At 61.7% G+C, this 15,677-nt stretch overlaps 1 protein-coding gene across 1 annotated transcript; it reads left to right on the top strand.

The window, feature by feature from the left end:
• The first annotated feature begins 597 nt into the window (after window positions 1-597).
• On the top strand, window positions 598-14,655 carry ZSWIM4 (zinc finger SWIM-type containing 4). The gene is made up of 14 exons (XM_055129056.1): window positions 598-972; window positions 2,784-2,985; window positions 4,314-4,670; window positions 5,726-5,874; window positions 5,950-6,100; window positions 6,369-6,524; window positions 7,094-7,447; window positions 8,381-8,518; window positions 8,624-8,878; window positions 9,314-9,449; window positions 11,590-11,744; window positions 12,011-12,174; window positions 12,260-12,341; window positions 12,790-14,655. The coding sequence occupies exons 1-14, from the start codon at window positions 820-822 to the stop codon at window positions 13,647-13,649; spliced, it is 3,312 nt and encodes a 1,103-aa protein (XP_054985031.1). The 5' UTR covers window positions 598-819; the 3' UTR covers window positions 13,650-14,655.
• Window positions 14,656-15,677: the final 1,022 nt, after the last annotated feature.

The raw sequence follows: 15,677 nt of genomic DNA, 5'->3' as shown, positions 1-15,677 counted from the left end.
ATTTGGCTTGAATTTGGACTCGATTTCCATAACTGGGATCTGCAGCGCTGGGACCCCACCCCCTGAGCCGATCCCGGAAAGTATCCAAACTTCACCGAGTGTCCAGAGAAGCTGAGTGAGTTTCTGGCGTCACACAGCCACCAGGAAGGAGGAGGGGCCGGAGCGCGGCTCAGACTCGTCGCTCTACCTCGCTCCAGGGCCGAGCCGAGTTGATTGTCCCCTTGCGGCGCCCGGAAGCGACCCTCAGTAAACAAAGCCGTGTGTGGGCGCAGACCCAGCTGCCCCGGGTGCGCAGTCCAGCCCGAGGGGGGCGGGGGAGGAATGTTGTGAATGAACCCAGGGCCCGCCCCGAAACTCCGCCTAAGGCCTGAGCCGCGGGGCTCCTCCCCCTGTGATTGGTCGCTGGCTCCCCGTGATGGACAGTGGCTGTCGCTGAGTGCTCTGATTGGCCCCAATCAGAAAGATTGGCAGTTTCCCTTACGAATGAGCCGTGAAGTCTTAGAGACTGGTTCGGCGGCGCAGCCAATAGTGGAAGAGGGCCTCGGAGGCCAAAGGGGGGGCCAATGGGGAAGGGGGAGGGGCGGGACGACGGCGGAGGATAAAGCGGCGTCCGAGGCTGCTTCATTGTTGTGAAGAGTCTTAAAGGGGCCGCATCACCCGGCCGTCCCGGCGCGGGGCGGGGGTGGGTGCGGTGGGGGTCTCGAGCGCGAGAGAAGGACGGGAGGACGGTCAGGAGGTGCCGGAGCCGCTAAGGAGGAGCGAGCATCGGACCGACCACCCTTCCGGAGGCCCCGCCCCGCCCCCGGCCCCGGCCCGGCGATGGACGCCCCCGAGGCCAAACGGAGCCGGCTGTGCCCCGCCGGCCGCGACGAGCGCGAGAGCTGGGCCGGGGCCGTGCGCGCCTGGGGCCGGCCCGAGCCGCTGCTGGACCTCTGCGCCAAGCGAGTAGCCGAGAGCTGGGCCTTCGAGCAGGTGACTGGGGGTGGGGGGACGGGCGCACCCCAGCCCCTGCCCAGGCCCGGCCCTCGGACTTGTCCCCTTGAAGACACTGCCCACCCAGGTCCTCTCCGAGGACCCTAACCCAGCCCTCCGCCTCCCACTTCACCCCTTCAGACCCAGGGACCCACTCCCCGGCCCCTTCTGCGCCATCCACGGGCCGTCGCCCCGGATCCCAGACCCGACGCTTCCTTCTCCTGCCCCAGGCTTCCACAACACGGGGTCTCCCACTTCCTCTTCAGACGGTAGTTGGGGTGCTCCAGTTCTATCCTCTCTCCAACTCCTCCGGGTTTCCCCAAATCCCATTTCTTAGAGAAGTCTGTGCCCCAATCCCCGCCCCACCACGGTCCTGCACCCGCCTCCAGCCGAGGACTCCCCTATTTTGACAGGTCAGAGCCTCACAACCTCCCAGCTGGCTCCCGCTAGCCAAAAGACCCCACAGAATCTCTGGGGCTCCTCTCCCCTTCCTCCCGGAGGACCTTACTCCCTGGGTCCCGGTCCTGCACTCGACAGCCCTCCCGGGCCCCACCGCTGGGGGCAGGACCTGAGTATGACTGTCTGGGTACCCAGACAGGTGCACCCGAAGCTCCACCTCTGACTTGGGGGACTGCTTGGTGCCCAGGCCTGAGGTCCTGAAGTCTCCCTTTAGAGCCAGAGTGAGACCCAGACTCTGTCCAGCCTGCAGTGCCCCCCAACTCTGTCTGGGTCCTGTCTGCTGGGCCCGGGCTGACCCTGGGGTTTCGCCCCGGTTCCACCGTTGTTAGGGCGCATGGGGCAGGCTCTGATTCACAGCCCAGAAAACCCCTCTTTAGTCATCTCTTTAGTCACTGACCCCGGAAAGCCTGGGCCACTTGCTCCTGCTGCCCCTGCCCCACCAACACACCAGGTGCCTCTGCCCTGACTCCCTCGCGCGCAGAGGAAACTGGGGCACAGAGAAGTTGAGAAACTCGCCTAGGGTCACCCAGCCCAGGAGGAGAAGCTGGGGTTGGAACAGCAGGCTCAACCAGCTCCGCTCAGCGCCCAGAGCCCTGGGGATGGGGGGAACTACACACCCCTCCCTCCCTCCTTGGGAGCCCTTCTAGGTGCCGGGGCATGGAAGGGAAGCCTGCCAGGGGAACCAAGGTGGACTCCCCAGCACTGACCCTTAGTATATCAGCGGAGACCTGAGTGGCTTCTGCAAGAAGGGGCGCTAGAGCGGTAGGGCCGCGGGGATGGCACTTGCATTTCGCGAGGCTGACCTGGGTTCGATCTCCAGCATCCGATATGGTTGCCCGAGCCACAGGTGAACCTTGAGTTCAGAGACAGAAGTAACCCCTAAGCATCACCGGGAGTGCCCCCTTCTCTGCCAAAACAAAGCGAATGACAGGATGGGGACCTGAACGACAGTACAGCGGGTAGGGCATTTGCCTTGCACAGGGTTAATCTGGATTCGATCCCGGGCATCCCACACACACCACGGGGTCCCCCATCCAGTCCTGCCAGAAGCGATCCCTGAGCACAGAGCCAGGAGTCCAGCCCTGAGTACTGCTGGGCGGGGGTGGCCCCTAAACCAAGAGAAAGCCACACACACACGAACCAGCCTGAGAAAGTCTCCATCTTTGATTTTATTACTTTCTTCAACATTTTGCCTCAGCCTGGGCGAGCCCCTGGGATGGAACCTTCCAGGAGGGAAGTGGCAGAAAGTTCTGGATCCCTCACTGGGGGATGTAAGGGCAGTGGGGGTGCCTTGACACCCTCCTCGCCCGCCTCCTGCCGGGGCCCCCTGACCCAGTGCTCCCCTTGCTCAGGTGGAGGAGCGGTTCTTGCGCGTGCCGGAGCCCGTCCAGAAGCGCATCGTGTTCTGGTCCTTCCCCCGCAGCGAGCGTGAGATCTGCATGTACTCATCCCTGGGCTGCCAGGCCCCGGACAGCGAGCACGATGCCCGTGTGCCCTTCACCCGAGGGCTGCAGCTGCTGCAGAGCGGGGCGGTGGACCGGGTGCTGCAAGTGGGTGAGAACTCGCCCCGTCCCCGGCCAGCTGGGGGACCCTGACCGGAGTGGGCACTGACCTCGGGCAGCTGGCGCTGGGGCCGCTGCAGGTGGGAGAGAGAAGGCTGTGGGGCACAGTGCTGGGGTTGACCTGGGGCTCCAGCCTCACTGGCACCCAAGAGTATGGAGCCCAGATCGGGGGCCCAGAGCATGTCTGGGGAGACCAGGGCCAGAAGCTCAAGCTCAGGGGCGGAGGTGTGGGGACGTCTGGATCCCGGGGGGGTGATGTGAGGTCAGACGGGATGCTGGAAGGCAGCCAGTGACCCTGGGGTCCAGGATCAGGGGCTGAGAGGGTGCACGGGCGGGGCTTGAGGGGGGATGAGGATTTCCACTTCGTCAGACATTAGAGTAGAAGGTCCTAGACACGTGGCAACAGAGCGCAGAACTGGACTCGGGGAAGTGGATCCAGGGTGTAGACCTCAGGCAGACTCGGGTATGTGGATCTGGTGTGTTGAGTGAGAGCTGAGGAATATTCTGGCCGAGGAGGAGGGAGAGTCTAAGGTCATTTAGCCTGGGGGGGCGGGGGGCACCCGGGCAAGAGCTGGAGAGCGGGCAGCAGTAAACAGGTAGATGGTTCTGGGCCTCAGCAGGAAAGCCGAGAAGGTCAGGAAGCAGCTGCAGTGCCTGGGGTGGGAGTTGGGGGCGGGAGGGGGCCAGCGGGGAAGAGGAGGAGAAGGGTCTCAGACCTCAGGCTGCGGGAGTGAGTCAGAAGGGCCTTGTGAGAGGGGCAGGGGCTATAGGTGCTTGGCCCATGGGGAGTGGGCCTCCCCGCCGGTGGCAGGCCTGGACAGCATCACCCTCCCTGAACTCGGGCCACCTGGAGGCCCCAGCCGGGTGGCTGGTCCCAGCTTGGCCACCTCCGGGCGGTATGAGGAAGCCGCCGGCTGCCTGCATGACGCAGCCGGGGCCAGCCGGGGCCTGAGCCACCGAACCAGTTGGATGAGCCCGCCTGGCTCCTCAGGACAGGGAGGGGCAGGGCTGGTGGAATGACCTGCCCCCCAGACGCCCCCAGCACTCCTTACCCCAGCCATGCCACAGTCTTCCCGGGGGGGGGGGGGGGTGGCCTGGGGCCCCAGAGCTGGGTGCCATCCTAGGAACCAGGCCTGGGAGTCTCCACCTGCGTTTCCGTGGGACACCTTGTGTGAAACATTCATTGCTTTCGGCCTTACAGCTGAGACTGCGGGGTGCCTCTGTGTCTGCCCACTCCCCAGATGTGCGGACTGGGGCGCCAGGGGAAGACTCGGTGGGCGGGGTGGCGGCAGCCGCTAGACCTTTGGGCTCTCATCTTAGGGTTCCACCTGAGCGGAAATGTCCAGGAGCCAGGGGCTCCTGGGGAGCCCGAGCGTCTCTACCACGTGTCCATCAGCTTCGACCGCTGCAAGATCACATCCGTGAGCTGCGGCTGTGACAATCGAGACCTCTTCTACTGTGCGCACGTGGTGGCTCTGTCGCTCTACCGCATCCGCCATGCCCACCAGGTGGCGCTGCGGCTGCCCATCTCCGAGACGCTGTCGCAGATGAACCGGGACCAGCTGCAGAAGTTTGTGCAATATCTCATCAGCGCCCACCACACTGAGGTGCTGCCCACCGCCCAGCGCCTGGCCGACGAGATCCTCCTGCTCGGCTCCGAGATCAACCTGGTGCACGGTCAGGGTCGCCCTGGGGACAGTCGGGCAGCCGGGGCTGGGGGAGGAGCGGGTGGAGGCCCAGCTAATTGCGGGAGGGGCTGAGTGCGTGTTGATGGTGTAAGTTTTGCGTGGACCGATGATGGGGCAGGATGAATGTGGGGAGTGGATGGATGATGGTGGAGGGGGATGAATAAGGAGTTGGTCACTGGCAGTAGGAGGGGCTTTAATTGGCTGGTGAAGCAGGAATAGGGGGGTGGGGACTGTGAATAAACAGGTGCGTGAAAGGTTTGTCCATACAGACATACGGGATTAAGAGAATGGGTGTGGGGGTCAGAACAACAGCACAGTGGGGAGGGGCTTGTCTTGCACGTGGCCTACCTGGGTTCAATCCCCGGCACCCTGTAGGGTTCCCTGAACCTGGTGAGAAATCACCCCTGAGCACCGCCCAGTGTGGCCCCCAAAATAAACAAACAAAAAGAAGTGGGTGGGTGTTCCCCACTTCTTAAAAAAAATGAGTGGATGTACTGTAGGTGTGTGGGTGTTTGGGGAGGTGCCTGGATGGGGCAAGAATGAGAGTTGGGGTTCACTGCTTGTTCACTAGCACAGCCGTAGGGGGTTCAGTGGACAAAGAGGCCAGAGTGTTTGACATGGATGACGTGGGAGTCATGGAGAGGTGGGGAGGCCCGGGCCACGGGCGTGGGCAGGGCAGAACTCGTGAGGTTTGGTGGTTTGCTGAGGGCTCGGGATGTGTGGGTGGATAGGGTCACTGGCTGATGCTTTTGTGGGAGATTCTGCAGCTGCGTGTGGGGGTGCACGCACAGGCACCCGAGTAGGTGGTGTTTCAGCCGCAGTGACGGGTCCGTCAGCGATGAGCTGCTGGTGCTGGGCGCTGGTGGGCAGGCAACAAGATGGTGGGTGGAGGGATGATGGGTGGCGTCTGGACACCCATCTGTAGGTAGGTGGATGAAAGGCCAATGGATGTTTGGAACATATAGGTGGGTCACATGACTTTGAGGACTGGCCAGGGCAGGGTTACATGTCCCCTTCTTCCCAGCCCGTTCTCCTTGCCCACAGGCGCCCCCGACCCCACGGCAGGCGCGGGCATCGAAGATGCCAACTGCTGGCATTTGGACGAGGAGCAGATCCAGGAGCAGGTGAAGCAGCTGCTGTCCAATGGCGGCTACTACGGCGCCAGCCAGCAGCTGCGCTCTATGTTCTCCAAGGTGCTGCAGGGGCGGGGGGGCGGGGGGACACGTATGTCGGCCCCATCCTGGCTCACCCCTCCACTCCCCTCACAGGTGCGAGAAATGCTGAGGATGCGGGACTCCAACGGGGCGCGCATGCTGATCCTCATGACCGAGCAGTTCCTGCAGGACCCTCGCCTGGCCCTGTGGCGGCAGCAGGGCGCGGGCATGACGGACAAATGCCGGCAGCTGTGGGACGAGCTGGGTGAGGCTCAGAATGGACCGGCAGCATGTGGGCCCCTAAACCACCTGATCTCCCCTACGCCTGATTTGAACCCCCCCCCCCCTGCAGCTGTCATGGAACGGAATATTCTCCTTTAGATTTCTTTCCCCTGGGGAAAACTTGCGCTCGCAGGACAGGCTTGGCTTTCTGTAGGCAGTGCTGTGGGACAGCTGCAGCGGGGGAGGAAGGGCAGCCCCACGGCCGGCAGGTATAGCGGGGACCGTCCGTGCTCACACGCTCCTTCCCCCAGGGGCCCTGTGGGTGTGCGTGGTCCTCAGCCCGCACTGCAAGCCGGAGGAGCGGGCAAGCTGGTTGCAGCTTCTCAGCAAGTGGAACAAGCTGGATGTGTGCCCGCTGGAAGAGGGGAACTACTCCTTCGACGGGCCCCGTCTGCAACCCCCTGCAGGTAGGAGGGGGCCCTCCCCCCCCAGCCCTGACCCCACCCTCACCCCACACCACCTCATGCTCAGGGAGAGACCCCGGAAAAGAGGAAAGTGGCATGGGGCACGCTCCCTGTTAAGAGGCAGTGCCCATGTGGGCTGGAGCGATGGCACAGTGGGTAGGGCGTTGCCTTGCACGCGGCGACCCAGGTTCGATTCTCAGCATCCCATATGGTTCCAGAGCACCACCAGGAGTAATTCCTGAGTGCAGAGCCAGGAGTAACCCCTGAGCATCGCCAGGTGTGACCCCAAAAGCAATATATAAATAAATAAAGATATCCCAGGAAACATCTATTAAAAAAAAAAAAAGGCAGTGTCCATGCCAGGGTGGGCAGCAGCAGGGGCGGGATAGGGAAATTTAAAACTTTCTCCTAGGTGGGCTGCGCATGCGCATTTGTGCTCACAACACAGGCTCCCACGCCCACAGGCCCCAGGAGCACTCCAGGGTCGCAGCCGCAATCGCTGCCACCCTAAACTGTGAGGTCGGCCCTGGCCATTGTCAGTGCCCCCCTCACTCCATGGCGACTCCCGACAGACCCAGAGACGGAGGATGAGGAGGCCCCGGACTCAAGCCCGCGGCACACTGTGTTCGGCCGCGCCCTGCAGGCGGGGGCGCTGCACTGGAGGGATGCCCACCTGCAAAGGATCCTGGCCAGCGACTACTGCAGCCCCAGCCTCACAGGCAGTGTGGGCGGTGACAAGCCCACCTTCGACCCCCAGGGCCGCCCCCTCTGGCTTGGAGAGCCCTTCCCCACTGCCTGTGCCCGGGTGGACACGCTGCGTGCCCACGGGTACCCTCGTCAGGCCCTGCGGCTGGCCAGCGCCGTCATCAACACACTGCGGCTGCAGCGGCGCCACCAACTGGACAGCTACAAGCAGCAGAAAAAAGGTGGGCACCTGCCCAGCACACTGGTGCTGCGGACACACCTTCCAGTTTCTAGGGGAGCCATGGCAAAGGGCGCCCCGAGACCTCCTCAGGAAAATAGAACTGTTCTGAGGTCCCCCCAAAACTGAAAGGAGTGTCCAGTGAGGGTGACTGGTGCACAGAGCCCTTGGAAGGTCCACAGGAGGGATAGCCCGGGTGGGCAAAGCTCCCTCACACACACGTGGAGCTCCTGGACCCCATGTAGAAACCCCGGGCCCCAGATTTCTGTAGAGAAGCTGGAAGTTGCTGAGTTGCCTCATGAAGGATTCAGTACGTTTTCAGGCCGGGGAGACAGCTCTAAGGCTGCAAGTTGGACTCCGGGAGTGATTTCTGCATGGTTCAACACCTTCCCCCAGCACTGAGAACAACCACCCAAACCAACGCTAAAACCCATCAGTTCCATATTCCAAAAAAACTGACTGCGAGGATGGCCAGGGCAGCCCGCCAGTTGTGCCCCAGGGGCCTGGACTTAGAGGCTGGGGGGAGTGGGCGTGGACAGTGTAGAGCTCTGATGCAACCTGGACCAGGCAAGAGCATGGTTGGCACCTTTGGATGGAGGAGAAGGGGAGGGAGAAACCATGGCCGAGGTGAGGGAATAGCATGGCCGAGAGGCCCAGAGCCCAGAACCTGAGTGGGGCTTGTGGGCGGGCACTGGAGAATGAGAGCTGGAATGTGTGGCTGCACCCCCAGGGCTTCTGGAGGGATGTGGGGGCGATAAGGACCCTGTTTGGGAAGGGGGGGTCTTATCCTGCCAGATGGCTTCTGACCAGGCCCCAGACTTGGCTACTGTTCTGTGAGGTAGTGGGGCTGGGGATTCAGGGCAAGGAAGCCCCACTCAGGCTGGGGCAGGTGGGTGGGTGGGTACTGACTCATCGTGCCCCCCCTTCGGCCCTGCAGAACTGCTGCAAAAAGGTTCCACCAGTATCACCAACACAGAGGGCTGGGTGGGCCACCCTCTAGACCCCATTGGCTGCCTCTGCAAGGCACTCCTGGAAGCCTGCCGCCTGGAGGAGGAGAACCTCGCCCTGTACCCAGGTACTGCGCCGAGGGGCCAGCCTGGGAGGCAGGCCACATCTCTCCATGCCCCCTGCTCGCCAGAGCGCGCCCAGCCCCAGGATCCATCGTGCTTGTCTCGCACAGATGCAGGTCCCGAGAAGCGGAAGGTGTCTTACCAGCACGTGCCAGTCCCCGGGAACCCCAACGAGTCCTACTTGGCGCTGGCTCTGGAAGTGGCGCTCCTGGGGCTGGGGCAGCAGCGGGCCCTGCCCGATGGCCTGTATGCCCAGGACAAAGTTGTCCGTAATGAGGAGCAGCTGCTGGCTCTGCTGGAGGAACTGGAGCTGGATGAGCGGCTGGTACAGGTGCTGCGTAAGCAGGCCGGGCTGCTGCTGGAAGGTGAGGACCCCCCCTCCCTTACCAACCCGCCTTGCCATCCCCCCCCCCACTGCCCCCTGAGGCAAGGAAGTGCCAGTCCCAGGAGGCCCCTGCTCCCTGTATGTGCTGGTAACCAATAACTGCTTCCATGATGAGACCCCCGCCCTGCCTTCGAGCCAATCAGCAGAGTCTCTGGCACATACTGAATTTCATTGGCTCTGCCCCTGGTGAGGCCCTGCCCCCTACAGCAGGGCGGGAGCTCTCTTGGTCCTGCCTCCCCCGTCCAGTCGTCTTTCTGCAGCCGAACCCAGATCCCAGTCTCTGGCTGGGCAGTGTCTTAGTGTCTGCACTTAGCCCGAGGATCTTCCCACTACCCATCCACCCAGCCTGAGGTTGGGGGATCTGGGGAGGGCAAGAAGGGAGCTCACCCCGGGGCTCAGCTCAGCTGCCCTGCAGGGGGTCCGTTCAGCGGCTTCGGGGAGGTGCTGTTCCAGGAGAGCGTGCCCATGCACACCTGCGCCCGCTACCTGTTCACTGCCCTGCTGCCACACGACCCAGACCTGGCCTACCGCCTCGCACTACGGGCCATGAGGTGAGCACTGGGAGTACTGGGGGACACTCCCCAAACCCCATCCCCTAGGCTGAACCGTCCAGCCAGGCCGCGTGCCTGGTGCCTTGATCAAATAGAAATGTGTTGGTTCACTTTGAATTTGAGAAATACCCTCATGACACAGAATTCAGAGTTCTTTGCTAGGTAGCTTCCCAGCCCAAACATCCCCCGAGGCCTTCAATTTTATCGATTTCTTTCTATTTAAAGATAGAGATTGGGGGGCCGGAGCGATAGCACAGCGGGTAGGGCGTTTGCCTTGCACGCGGCTGACCCGGGTTCAATCCCCGGCATCCCATATGGTCCCCCAAGCACTGCCAGGAGTAATTCCTGAGTGCAAAAGCCAGGAGTAACCCCTGAGCATCGCTGGGTGTGACCCAAAAAGCAAAAAAAAAGTAAGAGATTGGAGGCTGTAGTGATAGCACATTGGGTAGGGTTTTTGCCTTGCATGTGGCCGACCCGGGTTCAATTCCTAGCATCCCATAGGGTCCCCTGAGCACTGCCAGGAGTAATTCCTGAGTGCATGAGCCAGGAGTAACTTAACCCTGTGCATCGCTGGGTGTGACCCAAAAACAAAAAAACAAAACAAAGCCAAAAAATAGGCACTGCCACCAACAGCCTCAGGGGTGCGGCTGAAGGACCAACCTCCAGGGCTGTATCAGCAGTACCGGGTGGACTCCGGTGGTGCCAAAGATCAAACCCAGGGTCTCCTTTGAACTACCTCCATTTCTTTGCTTTTGCTTTTTTTTTTTTTTTTTTTAAATCCCGTTGTGCTTGGAGGTCACGCACCAGCGCTCAGGGGACCATGCGGTACTAGGAATTGAATCTGGGGCTCCTGGCCTGCAAAGCACTTTACCCCTTGAGCAATATTTCTGGCCCCGTAGATGACCACTTTGTTTTATTAGGGGTGGAGGTTTGGAGCCACATCTGGCTCTTCTCACAGGCTGCTGCTTCCACTTCTGTGCTTGGCAGTTGGCTCCCAGCAGGGCTCCAGGGACCATCCCAGGATTGGCCCCTGCAGGGCAGGCTGTTCTGTGTTATCTCTAGAGCCTCTGTTTACATCAGGGAGTTTTTTTGGGAGTCACACTTTTAGTGTCACAATGCAGACAGAATAAACTTCTATGTGCAAAACTTTTTCTTTTTGCAGTCAGCATATGACAGCCCCTGCGTGGGTGTTTTTTTCCCCTAGTTCCTATTGAATTATCATAGATCATATCACCATCTCTTTTTTCTTTTCTATGGTCCATGAGTTCAGAATGGTTTTTGCATTTTCTACTGGTTAAAAAAAAAAAAAGAAAAGAAAAGAAATCATGGGAATAGTCTGTGAGACAGGAAAAGGAAATGCAGATCTCGGTGCAGAAATTGTTGTTTTGGGAAGCCTGCGTTTGAGCCTGGCACGGGCTGGTCCACTGAGTACCATGCCCGGAGCAATTCTGGGCCAAAATCAGACCAAATTATTTTAATGGCACATAGCCATGCTTGTTTATTAAGTTTGTGTTTTAAGTCATAGATCATTCTAATTTTCTTTTGGCTTTTCTTGGCTGTTTTGCTGACCAGGGATCTCAGGGGTCTCACACACTTCGCTTTTTTTGTTGGGTCTGGTTTTGGAGTCTCACCCGGCGGTGCTCGGGGCTTACTCCTGACTCCATGCTCAGAACTCACTCCTGGCAGTGCTTGGGGTATACTATGCAGTGCACATCAAACCCAGGTCAGCCATGTGCAAGGCAAGCACCCTCCCCACAGTTCTATCTCTCTGGGCCTTCACACTCTTAAAATTGTGCTATCAGCCAGTGGTTTGTCCCCAGGGTCACACATGAATGTGCCTCAAACTTGGTTGTATGCAGTGCAGGGTGAAGGGGGGCGTCGAACCTGGGTGGGCCATGGACAAGGCAAGTTCCTTACCCCTGTGCTATCTCTCTGGCCCTCGAGTGACGTTTCACTGAACCACCCCCCTGTCAGGGCAATGACAGTGCCTAGCCAACCCTCTCTGACATCGCGTCCATCTCTCTGGGGGGCCAGGGCCTTGCTGATTTGGGGTGGGGTGTGGTCTCTGGCCTCTTTCCCCAGGAGGGATTGGAGAGCCCCCGCATCAAGTGCCATCGATCTTGTCTCTTGCCCACGGCAGGCTGCCTGTCCTGGAGACAGCGTTTCCCGCGGGAGAGCCCCCACCCAACCCACTGGACTCCATCATGAGCAACCGCTTCCCCCGTTGGTTCATCCTGGGCCACCTGGAGACGCGCCAGTGTGAGCTGGCCTCTGCCATGCTGACAGCAGCCAAGGGTGAGGCTGCCCCACGCCATGGGTCTGTCGGGCGACCCTTTCCTAGATCACCAGTCTAAGGGAAACCAGTTGGCCATCACCCCCTGGGAAGGGGCTTGAACCCTGCCATTATCAGAACGAGGGCGCCGAGGGAGGAAGGGGGTCCCAGGGTGGCTTGGATTGTCATAGAGCCGCTGCAGGTGGCATACATATCTCTCCATGGAGGAATCTGGGCGAATGTGTCCGGCTCAGGGACCAACTGAGCTCTCTACCCCTTCCCCGCCCAGGAGACCCCAAGTGGCTGCATGCGGTCCTGGGCTCCATCCAGCAGAATATCCACTCGCCCGCCCTGCTATTCAAGCTGGCGCAGGACGCGTGCAAGACGGCAACCCCGGCCAGCGCGCCTCCGGACACCACGCTGCTGGGCATCGCCTTGGAGCTGGGCATGCAGGTCAGAGTGTGTGTGAAGGCAGAGGCGGGGCTCGCAGGGATGGTCCTGACTCTGGCTGACCCCACGTTCCCGCACTCCCCCGCAGGTGATGCGACTGACGCTGAGCACCATGAGCTGGCGGCGCAGGGAGATGGTGCGCTGGCTGGTCAGCTGCGCCACGGAGATCGGTGAGACGTGCCCCGGGCCGTGTGAACAGAGATTGGACGCCAGCTTTGTTTCGCTCTCATGGCCAGGCCAGGAGTGTGTCTGGGGAGGGGCCAAGCTGGAACAAAGGCCTGGAGGCTTGGCTGGCATAAGTACTCCTGGGAAGGGGCATTGATCGCCATCAAGGATAGTCTGCCTTGGTGGGACTTGGACAGGGCGTGACTTCAGAGCAGGCTTGTGGGCGGGGCTTCAGGCCAGGGCTCAAGCTGATGGGGCGGGGCTTCAGTCCAGGCTGGTAGGGGTGTGACCAGCCCTGGCTGGGGGCGGGGCTGATGGGGCGGGGTTTCAGACCAGGCCTGTAGGGATGTGACTTCAGCCTAGGCTGATGCTGCTGGGGTTTTGTGGGGGCGAGGCTTTGGGCCAGTGGGAAGTGGTCATGTTTAGTCCCACCACCCTCTTTCCCCGCTGCAGGCCAGTCCGCCCTGATGAACATCATGCAGAACTGGTATTCCCTCTTCACCCCGGTGGAGGCGGCCACCATCGTGGCGGTGACGGGCACCACACACGCCACGCTGCTGCGGCTGCAGCTGGACGCGCCGCGGCGGGAGGAGCTGTGGGCATGCGCGCGCACACTGGCCCTGCAGTGCGCCATGAAGGACCCGCAGAACTGCGCGCTGCCGGCGCTCACGCTGTGCGAGAAGAACCACGCGGCCTTCGAGGCGGCCTACCAGATCGTGCTGGACGCGGCGGCCGGCGGCCTGGGCCATGCGCACCTCTTCACCATGGCGCGCTACATGGAGCACCGCGGCCTGCCGCTGCGCGCCTACAAGCTGGCCACGCTTGCCCTAGCGCAGCTCAGCATTGCCTTTAACCAGGACAGCCACCCGGCTGTCAACGACGTGCTCTGGGCCTGCTCGCTGAGCCACTCACTGGGCCGCCACGAGCTCTCGGCCATCGTGCCACTCATCGTGCGGAGCATCCACTGCGCTCCCATGCTCTCCGACATTCTGCGCCGCTGGACCTTGTCGGCTCCAGGTCTGGGACCACTGGGGGCCCGCCGGGCGGCCAAGCCCCTGGGTGCGGACCGGGCACCACTCTGCCAGCTACTGGATGCCGCCGTGGCCGCCTACATCACCACCAGCCACTCACGCCTGACGCACATCAGCCCTCGCCACTACGGGGACTTCATCGAGTTCCTGGGCAAAGCCCGAGACACCTTCCTGCTGGCGCCCGACGGCCACCTCCAGTTCGCCCAGTTCTTAGAAAATCTGAAACAGACCTACAAGGGGAAGAAGAAGCTGATGCTGTTGGTGCGGGAGCGGTTTGGCTGAGCCGCAGGTGGCAGGGGGCCGGGGACCCCCTCTTTAGCAGCAAGGCACCCACTCTGCAGTGTCGGTGGTCTCCACAACGGAGACCCCAGGGCATTTCAGTATTAAGTCAGGGAAGGAGCCGGGACTGAGCGAGGTTGGCTTGCCCACCCTACCCCAGCACCGAGCCCAGCCGAGGTGCCAGATGCAAGGATCAGAAGCCATACGCCACCCCAGGGCCTAGAAGAGGTGCGCTTGCGCTGCCCGACACCCCACCTTGGGTACACCCCAAGCAGTAGGCAAGTTCCCCCTGCCCAAATTCACAGCCCTGGGATGCTGGGAGGTGGAACTTTCCAGAAAGTGGGCCCCAGCAGTTCATGTACCAGGACAGCAGGGAACCCAATGAAGTGGGGGGCCTAAAGGGGGTTGGGCCAGGACACCTCGTTCCCTGGCACCCTCCCCACAGCTGCCTCAGGGGCCCTGCACATCCCTGAGCGCCCTCTGGGCTACCGACTGGGACCACTAACTTCCTCCCGCTGAAGGTAGGATCTGAAGAGGCCTGAGGCCTCAGCCACATACCTCACCCCCCCCCCAGCTCCTGGGGTGGGCTGGGGGTCACTAACTGTCCACCCCCATCTGCTGGTCACTGGACATGCAACTCAGGAACCTCACCGAGTCACGCTTACACTGTCCTCAAAAGCCTGGTGGGGGGGGCTTCAACAGAGCCAGACCCCTCTCCTCAAGCCACCATCTGGCAAGGGTGAGGCCAGCCAGCTCCAGGTGTGGCCCTTCCCAGCTGGCCTGGCCACCCAGCCCGCACTGGGCCCAGCGTCACCCCTTTAGCCTGTTAATTCTCCAGCCTGGAGCGTGTCCCCCCCTTCCCTTCCCTTCATTCCCTGGGCCCAGAGAGAGGAAGTCCCCGCCCCTCTTCTGTAATTAAGGACAAAGGATCACCATGGTTTTGTAACTTTTTTTCTATTTATTGAACCATATATTGTTCTTTGTTTTTTTAAAAAGATTGAACACATCACTTCCGTTTTTACTTTATTCTGAGACACACCGCACACCCCCACCTCCCGCCCCGGCTGAGGACCCCCTCCCCAGCCTACCTGTCCAGAGGTTTTCCCACCTGCTATGCGCACAGCTTCCCGCGAGGGCCCAGCGGGACAAAATCCTGAACCCCGCTTCAGTGGGAACCCCGAGAGATCGGAATCGGAATCGGTACCGTGTCGGTTCGGTCCTACAGGCAGGAAGAGCCCAGAGCAGGGCGCCCACACGGAGCTCGGGAACCTCCCAGTGGATCCCCACCCCGAGCCACCACGGTCCTGGAGCCGCTGGGAACGGCCACTAGGGGGTGCGCTAGGTCCAGACGCCCGCGCCTGGGGGTACTTGTGCCCAATGGCTGCGCAGAGGTAGGGGGCGTGTCTGGCTCAGAGGGTAAGGCCCCCCCCTTTCCCAAAGTGGGGGGGGGCGCGAGATTCCGACAAAGGCTAGGGGGCGGGGGCGTGGCCTGCAGGGGAGTGCCTGGCAGATGAGGGTCCCGGGCCCTAAATACGTTGAGACGGGTTCGAGGGTCCTGCCAGAAGACCCTCACCGCCTTTTCTGGCGTCCCGGGGCCCTTCCTGCCTTTGAAAGCCGACAGACGGACGGATGAGGTGTCGCTGTCAGGCCCGGGGCACTTGAGGACACGGACTTCCCGGAGGGACGGGGATCAGTGCCAAGATGGGCGGGGCCGGACGCGCGTGCTCCGTAGGCGGGGCCGGGCGGCGCTGGACACCGCGGTAGGCCAGTGGAGCCGCCCTCTATTCCAGGCAGCCAATGGCAGGCGGCCCCGCCTCACGTGTTCCCGCAGGTATGTGCAGGCCCCGCTGGCGGCCGGTGCGCTCCCCGGCGCCGCCTACAGGCCGGGAGGGGAGGAGCGTTTCCCGCAAGGGGCTGCGTGTGCGTTTCCGGAGCCGCAACACACCGCGTCCGGTGTTTCTGGGCTCAGGATCCTTACACGGACTCCTTACAACCTAGCGTGGCTCTTGCATCGCGGCCACACGTCCGAAC

Source organism: Sorex araneus, chromosome 2 (assembly GCF_027595985.1).
Source record: "Sorex araneus isolate mSorAra2 chromosome 2, mSorAra2.pri, whole genome shotgun sequence".
NCBI classification, from domain to species: Eukaryota; Metazoa; Chordata; class Mammalia; order Eulipotyphla; family Soricidae; genus Sorex; species Sorex araneus.
Note: the sequence above shows the minus strand (reverse complement) of the source record. Positions and strands in the feature narration are given on the sequence as shown.